The sequence below is a fragment of the Megalobrama amblycephala genome, linkage group LG16 (assembly GCF_018812025.1).
Source record: "Megalobrama amblycephala isolate DHTTF-2021 linkage group LG16, ASM1881202v1, whole genome shotgun sequence".
NCBI classification, from domain to species: Eukaryota; Metazoa; Chordata; class Actinopteri; order Cypriniformes; family Xenocyprididae; genus Megalobrama; species Megalobrama amblycephala.
The window spans coordinates 36,674,301-36,685,636 of record NC_063059.1 but is presented as its reverse complement, the minus strand read 5'-3'; the positions used below and the strand labels follow the sequence as shown (position 1 = coordinate 36,685,636).

Below are 11,336 nucleotides of genomic sequence, written 5' to 3'. Positions count from 1 at the left end.
TGTACCATTTCAAGCAAGTCTTTACTCACACCAAAACTACTTAATGTCCTCAAAACGTCTTATAGATACAGTCCATATTTAGAGTTCAGTTCAAATGATTATCCAGAAACAATCCAAGTTAACATTTTCAACCTTAATATTATTGTATAACTTTTTCTGTTAATCATATAAAGTAATTGCGTCTCTTCAGAAAATGTGGACTTTAGAGTAGTTGTGTGGACTGTCAATGGAGAGCCAGAAATCTCTCAGATTTTATTAAAATACCTTCATTTGTGTTTCGAAGATGAACAAAAGTCTTACAGATTTGGAACAACATGAGGGTGAGTATTGAATTGTACAATCACTGTTAATTTTTGTGAACTAATGTTAAGACAGCAGAGATGGGATTAAACAGTTTTCCTGCTCATTGTATAATTTCTGCAAATTAACTGAATCAGTTTTATAGTAGATTTCAGTGTTAGAATTGAATCTGCCTGCATTATTTCTCAATCCATCTGCCTCTCTCACTTTCACAATCCATAAAATTATTATTAAAAAAAAAAAAAAGCCCCAAGATAATTAAAACCAATTTGATGTACAATACTGTTAAAAAGTTTGGTGTCAGTAAAACATTTTTTCAATGAAATTAATTCATTTATAGAGCAAATATAAATTAAATTGAACAAAAGTGATGGCAACAAATTCATTCTACTAAGGAAAGTCAGAGACATTTTAGTTTAACCAACTTTTATTTGCTGTTTATTTATTTCCTGTATTTTTCAGAGAGTAAATTCAGATGAAGAGGACTATTATCAGATTACCAAAATGACAAATGATATAATGGAATAATTAAGGCATATTTCTGAATATTATTATGGCCAGTTATATCAGTTGTCATCTGTGCTGCCATGAAAAATCATTACATCACTGACAAGTACATGACTGACTTTAGAAAAAAAATGTCACTTTAATTGACAACATCAGGATTGACAACCATGCTTCAGATTGTTTCTGAGTTTCTCTTATGGAGAAATGTCCACTACAGCAGCAAATCTCTGCTAAGTGTGCTGACAACAAAATGCCTCGGCTTTGGATACTGTGATTGATTTTCCCCTACGTACCTGACTTAAGTTAAACTGGGTGCCCCAGACACCTATGATTTATACTCTACTAAGCATACTCGACCCTTTTTGAGCACTATCTCTCAGGAATAAGATCTTTAGTGCTCCACTAAACACTATCACTCGAGTATGGAAGTACGTTTCTCTAGTGTCTATTCTGCTGACCAGACCTCATATCAATCCCAGAGAATCCCACCAGCAAAAAGAATACAACATGGCAAAGCATTCTGATTGGTTCCTCATATGTCAAACCCTTCTGTTATTAGCAAGATCTGCCCAAATCATGTGTTTATTAGTTCATTGGTTACTCACTTTGGGTCTCTTAGTAGCAGTTGAGCATTGTTTAAACACCACAGCCTATCTGAGTATTGTTGCTGATCACATTTGACCACAGTGTATCATCTTCTGATGGCTACTTCTTGTTTTGCTTATGTTACACTACAAAGCATGCTAACATGCACTAATGTTATCTAGTAGTATCTAGTAGTTATTTTGTTAGTTTAACAAAACGTATTTGTTTAACTGGATTTGCTTGTACAACACCTGTACTCTGCGTAAAGCTTGAGGAGTAACAGAATACAGTTCCAAGAGACTGTGCTTTTATAAAAAGTAAATTATTTGTGTGGTTGTTGTTAGTATGTCAGTGGATCAGTGCCAGCATGCTGGATGTAGAATGTCTTGATTCATACTATATCTGTGCCTAAATGATGTACAGAACGGACAGTGGAGGATATATAAATACACAATTAAATATTATTAATCAAATATAAATTGAGTAAAATAGAACTAAAACATGAGCATAGAACAATGAACAGTAAACAGCAAAAAGATCATTTGAAATCTAAAGAGATTTACTTCATTAATCAGCATAGTACTGCTTAAATCACATTTGGCAGGAGTGTCATGCTTTGGCCACACCATCTGTCCAATTAATCAACTTTACCTTTATTTAATCCTGTTTTTATTAATAGAAAATCCTGAGCAGATGATTGAAATTGTATTGGAGAAATGTTTTCAACACAAAGTATGTTTACCCGTTTCCAACACATGCAATACTCAAACACTATTACTGTTGATTTCTCAGTTTTCCTCATCAGGTTAAAACTGTTTAACTGCATTAGCATGGCCTAAAATTAAAATAATTAAAAAAAGATTTAAAATCAAAAACTCAAATTAGACTCATTTTACTCAAACCACTTTAACTTTTAAAATTATTCTAAAATAATTAATAATATTATTAATTTATCTTTTATAGTATATGTTGCAGGGGATATTATGTAAGAAGTCCCAAGAATCTCAACAGAATGAATGTAATCTGTTTTGGAAATTGTTAATCGTCTGAAGCCAGATTTACTATAACGGGAACACTGATCTTTGATAGTCTGATTGATTTATCCTCTGCTTCTGATCTCAGTGTGGTGACACTTTGTGTTCCTGGGTGGATCATGCACATGCAGTGAAAGCTCATGAGGATCAGAGATCAGGGTCACACATGGGTCAGCCGTGTTGGATAAACATACTGTGTGCTTGTGGCTGAAGAGGGTTATAAATGGCACTTAAATATTAAAAAGCATGAACTATTTTAATAGCTATGAAAATCTAAACAATAAGTGACATACAGCATTTTAAAAAATCAGTATTTATTCTTTGATTTTTTTTTTTTAAAGATTAGCCAGTTGTGGTGTAATTTCCACCACATTTCCAATTTTGTTTTCAAGAGTTTGTACTTTGTTTATCAAACATACAATGTCAGTGAAGAGCATGGGATGAAATATGAAACAACATGATGTGTGAAGAAAACAACAAAAATGTAAATATCACTTAATGTGAACTTAATGATATTTTTATTGTCTGTCATTTCTAATTAAGCTGTAATTGTAAATATGTCAAATTAGCCATGACTATTAAAAGCAATTAGCAAGAAAATCAAGTCAGCTGATTTGTTCCGAAAACATTTAAAATGTGATTTTAACCACACAATTATATTTATCACAATAAAGTGTTGTGGTATAAGTTGAGATGTGGTACACTCTAAAAAAATTCTGGGTTAAAAATAAACCAAGTTAGGTTAAATATGAACAAACCTAGCAGTTGGGTTAAATGTTTGCCCCAATCTTGCTTAAAATAAACCCAAAATAGGTTGGAAATTAACATTTATTTATATGTTGAATAAATATATATGCATTAATAAGTTTATTAAATAATACTTAAATAATAAAACATTTATTAAATTGCTTATTAATAAATGTTCACCTTTTGATTATTATTATTGCCTCTCTAGTAATTATGTGTCTGATTTTTAATTTCCAACCTGGGTTCATTTTAAGCCAGCCATATAGTAATTTTTAAACAATAGTTGGGTTAAATAAAACTAAAAATAAAACTGCCCAGCACATTTAACCCAACCAATGGGTCAAAATAACCCAATATTTAATTGGGTTTGTCCATATTGAACCCAACATTTTAGAGTGTAGAAAGGTTCCTGACTATAAAACGTACAGCTTATTTATTTCTTCATTCAAAGATTATTACTGGAAGAATGTTCAAAACTGTCGTTTCAAGTGCACTGTAAAAAAAAAAATTCTAAGTTGTTTCTAAGATTATGAAAATGAAAAAAATGAACCCAACATTGATTAAAATTCATACATATAATTACTAGAGGCAACAATAATAATCAAAAAGTGAACATTTATTAATAAGAAATTTAATACATGTTTACTGTTTAATTATTATTAATTAAATTTATTAATAAATGTTCATTTCCAACATCCTTTGGGTTCATTTTAAGCAAGCAATACAGTCATTTTTAAACAATAGTTGGGTTAAATAAAACAACCCAGCAGGTTGGGCAAACATTTAACCCAACCAATGGGTTAAACAACCCAATTGGGTTGTTTTTAACTCAGCATTTTTTAGTGTAATACATCTTACACAAAAATGCTATTTAAGTCTTTCTACTTCGAATTGTGAAATTTACTTTTTGAGTAAAAACTTTTTTTTTTGGAGTGATTGACTTTTTTTACAATAATAATTTTGATTTACAAAACAAGTACTATTATAATGTAATGTTCATAATGTGTTTGCTCGTGCTAAACTTCCTGTCACAATGCTAGAGTGTTTTGGGTGGTTGCTAGGTTGTTTATATGCAGTTGCTAAGGTGTTATTTTTAGAATGTTACTCTGGTGTTCTAAATGTTTTCTAAGGAGAATGGTCACTAGTTAGTGAAACAATCAGAAACTAGAAGTCTTCATTTAGAACAGCAATACCACACCTCTAACCAACAAAGTATAATTCATATACATAGCACAAATGCAGGATGAGTTCAAAGAAACTCCAAACTCAAAATATGAACAATAATAATAGTAATACTTGCCTTATTTAAACAAAGTTTTATATAGAGTCAAAAAATTAATTATTTAAGTGCATTTAGCAGAGCTCCTTGGTACAGTTCGAATCTTCGCTTCTTAAAATATCCTCCGCCCTAGTTATGTTCCACACTTCGGTGAACTCAAATATAGCCTTCTCTAAAGGGTTTCCCCATATGAGGACTCACCTTCCTTAGAAATCCTCTGGTCAATTACATCGGCTTGAGAAACAAGTCACACTGGGCGGGGTTTGCTCAGAGAAGCCAGGAATATTAAAGCCTATTGGCAGACCTCTCTATGGAAAATGATTGATCATTCTACGATAAGCCTTCTCAGACCAGGTCAGGAAGTTTAGGATCACGACAAATCATGACCTATCCTACCGAGAGGGAGGGGTAAGTCCGTCACTAGACTTTCCGAGTTCTCTCTTCGTCAGCCGTAGATGTCCTTTAGTTCTTGGAAGTGTTCAACACTTATCCAATTAAAGGGTTATCTCTCCTTTTAGTTGCCTAGTCTGTAGGGCTTTAGGACTTCTGCCGTCATCAACAGTCAATCCCAACTTGCAGCAGCAACTCTCCTCACATCTCATACTGAAACTGCTGCTACTGCTGGACTTCTGGATTTGACACACCATTTCCACATTTCCTTCAGAAAGAGGTCCTCTGAGGAGTTATGGGTGCCCACGCATCCAGCCTGGATGAAGTCTTGGCTGAGGACATGCACCACTGGTACAACAAATTCATGAGGGAATCACCTTCAGGTCTCATCACGCTCTTCGAACTCAAGGCCATGTTACAGATGCAGGGGATGACTGAGGAAGCCAGCAGCTATGTGGATCAGGTCTTCTTCACTTTTGACATGGATGGGGTGAGAGAAAGCTTTTTTTTCCAAATATCAATGTGTGAATGGAACATTTAGGTATAAAATGCATATCGGCCTTTGAGTTGGTCTTAGAGGACTCTAAAATCTCTTCAGTACTGTGAATGATTTAAAAAAAAAAATGTATTATAGTGTTAATAAAATTAATTATCTGATTTATTAACCAAATCACTATTGATTGCACATATCAGTATTTGCTGAGAAAAGCCCTAAATTTATACAAAACGACATTACAATATTGTGGAAGATGATAAATCATTAAATCATCGAAGGTCATTTGTACATGAATGAACATAAGCCTATTACTGGACTACAGTCCACAGGAATCCCTTTACAATCCAGTTAATCTGTCTGAGGTGCTCTACGTCCGCATTAATCCAGATCAGTTTGAAAACACGTCTTTTTCTTTATGTTTTTGGCCTTCTGTCCACAATGAGATTCAATTTGTATCCAGTGAAAACTGTGGATCCCATGTGGATAAATTTGAAAATGCTGTTTTTGCATTGTAGAGTGGACTGTGAAAATGGAGGTATTCAAAAACGATATGTTTAGTCATGTGATGCATATATATCTACAGAACAGTTGCATCAGCATTCACTTTCATAATGTTGTTAAAGATAAATGTTACTTTGCACATCTTACATTCCTGACAGAAAATTTACTCGCAATTACCGAAATATGTCAATTGCGTATTTGAACATATGTGAAACGGTGAATTTGAATGCGACCTGGATGAACCAATGAGTGGTGAAATATTTTGCTAATAATTGATCAAGCCATGAAAATAAAAGAACTTTATTTATTTATATTCTGTTACATGATTTCAGTAAATGAAGCTTTGTTACGTCACAAGAATCGTCAAATGTTTCTACCCATGAATCATGCTGATTCACAGAGTTCGCCCCCCAGTGGTGAACAATTGAAATTTCGACAGTTCTGATGTAACGGAGCCTCATTTACTGAAATCACGTATAACATAAATAAATAAAGCTAATTTATGGCATGATCATTTTAAAGGTGAAGTGTGTAAAATTTAGCGGTATCTAGCGGTGAGGTTGCGAATTGCAACCAATGGCTCAGTCCACCGCTCACCCCTCCCTTTCGAAGCACATAGAGAAGCTACAATTGCCGACACAGGGTTAAGATGTCGTCTGAAACAGCAGAGAGTGGCTAGTCAAGCTAACGCACTCTGTAGAGCAGTTTGTCCATTTAGGGCTACTGTAGAAACATGGCGGCGCAAAATGGCGACTTCGATGTAAGGGTACCCGCGGTGTATGTAGATAGAAATGGCTCTAAGATAATAAAAACATAATGGTTCATAATGTAAGGTCTTAATACACCACTGAAAACACAGTTATGTACATTATATTGGATTTCTGTCAATAGATTCTGTCAATATTAGACACTGGACTTTTAAATCAGTTTTGAAAACTTCAAATATATTTGGATTAATCATTAATGTACATGTAGTCATAGAATAAAGCCACTCATTTTCCACATTCTGCTGGGTCTCATACACAATCTCATAATTACTGTAAGTCTGCGTAAGCTAAAGGTGCATTCACGCCTTGTCGTAATTACGAGATTTCAACTTCGAGATTTCACGTCCTCATAGAGCTTGTAATTACAACTTGTAAACTGGGAATTTTCTGAGAGCTCTTACTTGTACCATGTGACTATTGTACCAGACCACTGGAGATTCATTTAGGCATTGATAGAAACACATAATTCCCAGTCCAAGGGCGTCACCAGCTTTGAGTAGCTGTCAGCTCGAAATTACAGTAATTACGAAATGGCGTGAATGCAGCATTTGGCATTTGGACCCTTTTCACAGACTAATGTTTCTAATACAACGACTGAGGGAGTAAAGGCAAATTTCACGTCAGTCTCTCTTCTGACTGCTGTAATCAATCTTTCAATAGTTTTTTTCTCCTTTGAAAAGATATGGAAATGCTATCATAGGTTTTTTCTTTTGCTATTGGAGAAAATGGGAAAAGTACATATTATATTTACTGTTGTTTACCATTCACTGCTATAAGTTTACCCAACTATTACAATTTCCACTTCTGAGAACCCCGGAAATGTGAAAATGCTCCTTGTTTGCACACTATCTAATGGGTGCTTGTTTTTAAGCACTCAAATCACTTGCACATGCAATGATGTCAAAAATCGGGCCATAGTGTGTATGTGGACGGTGTGCGCTGACATCAGCAGACTGTGCTGATGATGAAAATTATTAAATAGATAAAAGTTTAAATATTCAAGACACATCTTGAGCCCCCTGCAGTTCCATTATGTCGTGCTTCATCTCGGTTTTTCAACATAACAGCACATTCTGTCTGAAAGGCTTTTTATTATGTTATAGCATATAATAAAATAGATTAAATATTCACAAAAAAAAATTCTTTTCAAATTTTCATATTTTTTTCTCCTCAGGATGGCTATATAGATTTTGTAGAATACATCGCAGCTGTGAGTCTTCTACTGAAAGGAGAGATAAACCAGAAACTGAAGTGGTACTTCAAACTCTTTGATCAGGACGGAAACGGCAAGATTGACAGAGATGAAATGGAGACCATATTTAAAGTAAAGTATCCATTTTTCTTGTACTCAGTGATGTCTTTGATGTACAACCACTAGTTCACACTAGAGTTCTGTTTTAAGAGTGCACTCAGTCATAAAAGAAATGGTTTTCAGATACCGATGCCATTGTAGAAATGCATTATTCACAGTTAGCCATGCATCATTTATTCCACAAGCAAAAGTGTCCAGTAACAGGGGGATAATGGAGATAAAGCTGACTGATCATGTGACCTCAACATGGAAGCCTCCACGAGGTGACCTGCTTCATGGGATAAAACATTTATCAGACTTCTGTTATGACTGCAATACTCCTCTCATCTGGATCTACATCCGTTTAAAAATATCCACCAAACTTACAGTTAATTTCTTCAAACTTCAAAACTTTTTAATAACGAAAACTGACTGAGTGTACCTTTAAATCGACAACTGCAGTAGAGACTAGACTTGTGAATGTGATTCCTAATCTGGATTCTAGTTTTGTTTTTATTTGTTGTTTAAATAAGACTAATTGGTCAAGTTAGAGCATGTGCATTTATCACATGCAATAAGGAATACAATAAGGCCCTTTTTTAAGTCATTTTTTAGCCAAGTCATGAAAATATTAATGGTTTTAGTTAATGATAATAACCCTGCCTCCAAGTTAATGATTTTTGGACACACAATGTTTGTGTGATAGAAGAATCTGAACTCATTAAAAACTTCTGAAGCCACACGACAGATGTCGGTTCAAAGGTGAAGGAAATTAGACAGGGCCAGTAAGACAGTGATGTTAGTAAATTACAAAACACTAAATCTGTATTTATTCATCTTTGCCAGGCCATCCAAGACATTACCCGGAGTTATGACATCCCTCCAGATGATATTGTGACTCTGATCTATGAGAAGATTGATGTTAACAATGAAGGTAAGAGCTGGTGTGAGACTTGAAATGTCCCGTTCACACAGCATGTTAGTCTCAAACACTGTCTGTATGATCATGCAACGGGAGTCAAGTCCATATTTTCTTATCAGTAACCATATGTAACAGACGTAGGCTGTGAGTGTAAACCTCACTCCCCTGATCTCAAGAGATGCTCTAGCGACTGATGTTACACAGCAAAATCCCCAGAGTTAAATCAACTCTGCTCAGATTACATATGGTCCCTCTCTATATAGTGTTAAAGTAACACTGAAGCAGAGTTAAAGTTAATGAGATAATTAAGTGATTAAGTTATGATTGAGCATTAGTGATGAACACCTGCTGTTAACAAGCATAATCACTTCCAGCCATGGCTCATCTAAGGCTGTGGCTGGAAGTGATTATGCTTGTTAACAGCAGGTGTTCATCACTAATGCTCAATCATAATTAATTATCTTTATCATTTCATTATAGTTATCGTCCTTGGTGTGAACGGCCCTTTATACAATAATATATTTTTTATTTATTATGTTTTATATATAATAATATAAGGAGTCACTCTTAAAATAGAATGTCTGTACTTTTGCAGGTGAGTTAACGCTGGAGGAGTTCATCACAGGGGCTAAAGAACATCCTGATATCATGGAGATGCTCTCCAAGATGATGGACCTCACACATGTCCTGGAGATCATAGTCAATGGGCAGAAAAAGAAGGAGTGACTGCCAATGTATGATGCATTGGACAATAAAAGGATCCCCTCTTAATTGAAGATGATCAACTCTGTGGCTGGAATGCGTAAAACAGACCCGATAGAGGGTGGAACCTACTAGCAGCATTTCAGAGAGGTGGACATGAGCGATCATCATCATGTGATTGTGTCTTTCAAACACTTTCTCTCTGTCTTTGTGCCTCAGATATCTAGTTATCGGAGCTCTCTTTCCCCTCTACTTTTAACTGCATCACCTCTGCAAGTCTAAAAATGTCATTCTTACAGGAAGAAATGACGCAAGAGGAGATGAATTCATGGTTTAAAGTTAAAGTAGACAATGTTTTTCATAAACACTTTGAAACTCTCTTCACATCCTAATAGCAATCAATAATATAAGTGGTCTAAATATTAAAACATTTACATATATATTTTCTGTGCAAGTTTCAGGACCAAAAAATGGTCTTCCAATCATTCGGTCCAAAAAAAAAAAAAAACAAAGACTTTATGCTGCGTTCACGCCATGTCATAATTACCGTAATTAAGAGATGGCAACCTGTGGCACTCTACTTGGAGCTGTTCACCTCGAAATTAATTTGCAGCAATCAGGTGGTGTAAGTCAGAGTTCTTTAAGTTTCTCACGTTCATTAATACTGTAATGTTAAAGATAGCACAAGCACGCTTTTCAAGCAAAACATTTCACAAATAGAAATTTTTAAAGGTTTTAAGTTGAACAATAAAACAATAGATATACTGTTCAAAATGAAGATTAAAAATACCTTCTGGTTGTCTAATGTGAGTGAGTGTCATCAACTTGGGCATCAAGAAAAGTGAAGTTTACCACTTTGTTTGATATTTTCCATCTAATGGAATAAATATTCAGACGTTTTAAGATTTAAGACTTATAAGTGTCCAAATACTGTTTTGGGGACACTGTGTATGAAGGGGCCACTATTATAAATAATTGTACAGTTTTTCTATTGATGTATGTAATCTTAATTCTGACTTTTGAGATTTTATGCTGAATTGTATAGACAACTCTGCAATTCTAACTATTGCCTTACAAATAAATGCAGTCTAATGCACATTTGGACTTCTGATTCCTATCTTCACTGTCACTGTTGCTTTAAATGCTTTAAAATCCTTTAAAGGTGAATTATTAAAAAATATGGCTTAAAAATAATGAAGTATACATTTACACTACCTTATAAATAAGTTAGGCTACTGGGGGTTATTTTAAAGTAAACAAAAGCTAAGAGGCTAAATCTATTCCCATTCTAGTCTTTGGAAAGCACACGAGTCCAGCAACAAAGTGGGAAAGGAAAAGTGAGGGGAAAAATATCGATATATGTATATATTGTACATTAGTATAATATGAATAAATTGAAGGTGAACTTTCATTCATATTAGATTGACATGCACTGCTTTTTTTCATGGGGGTGGCAATCCTGTGCATTAATTAAGCATATTTAAAGGTGCCCTAGAACTTTTTTTAAAAAGATGTAATATAAGTCTAAGGTGTCCCCTGAATGTGTCTGTGAAGTTTCAGCTCAAAATACCCCATAGATTTTTTTTTAACTGCCTATTTTGGGGCATCATTATAAATGAGCCGATTCAGGGCTACTGGCCCTTTAATTCTCGTGCTCCACGCCCACGGAGCTCGTGCTTGCCTTGAACAGTGCATAAACAAAGTTTACACAGCTAATATAACCCTCAAATGGATCTTTACAAAGTGTTCGTCATGCATGCGTCGGATTATGTGAGTATTGTATACTGTTATATTGTTTACATTTGATTCTGAATG

General features: G+C 34.6%; 1 protein-coding gene across 2 annotated transcripts; it reads left to right on the top strand.

The window, feature by feature from the left end:
- Nucleotides 1–83: 83 nt before the first annotated feature.
- guca1c (guanylate cyclase activator 1C) lies at nt 84–10,605 on the top strand. 2 transcript variants are annotated; one of them, XM_048160309.1, is made up of 5 exons: nt 84–320; nt 5,117–5,332; nt 7,781–7,930; nt 8,744–8,831; nt 9,415–10,605. In XM_048160309.1, the coding sequence occupies exons 2-5, from the start codon at nt 5,138–5,140 to the stop codon at nt 9,543–9,545; spliced, it is 564 nt and encodes a 187-aa protein (XP_048016266.1). In that variant the 5' UTR covers nt 84–320; nt 5,117–5,137; the 3' UTR covers nt 9,546–10,605. The 2 variants fall into 2 exon arrangements, with proteins under 2 accessions (XP_048016266.1, XP_048016265.1); XM_048160308.1 differs by lacking the exon at nt 84–320 and having other exon boundaries at nt 4,007–5,332.
- Nucleotides 10,606–11,336: the final 731 nt, after the last annotated feature.

Coding starts and splice junctions, on each gene's coding strand:
- guca1c (XM_048160309.1), top strand. CDS start 5,138: ATGGGTGCCCACGCATCCAGCCTGGATGAAGTCTTGGCTGAGGACATG. Junction 7,931..8,743: donor AAATGGAGACCATATTTAAA/GTAAAGTATCCA, acceptor CATCTTTGCCAG/GCCATCCAAGACATTACCCG. Junction 8,832..9,414: donor GATTGATGTTAACAATGAAG/GTAAGAGCTGGT, acceptor GTACTTTTGCAG/GTGAGTTAACGCTGGAGGAG.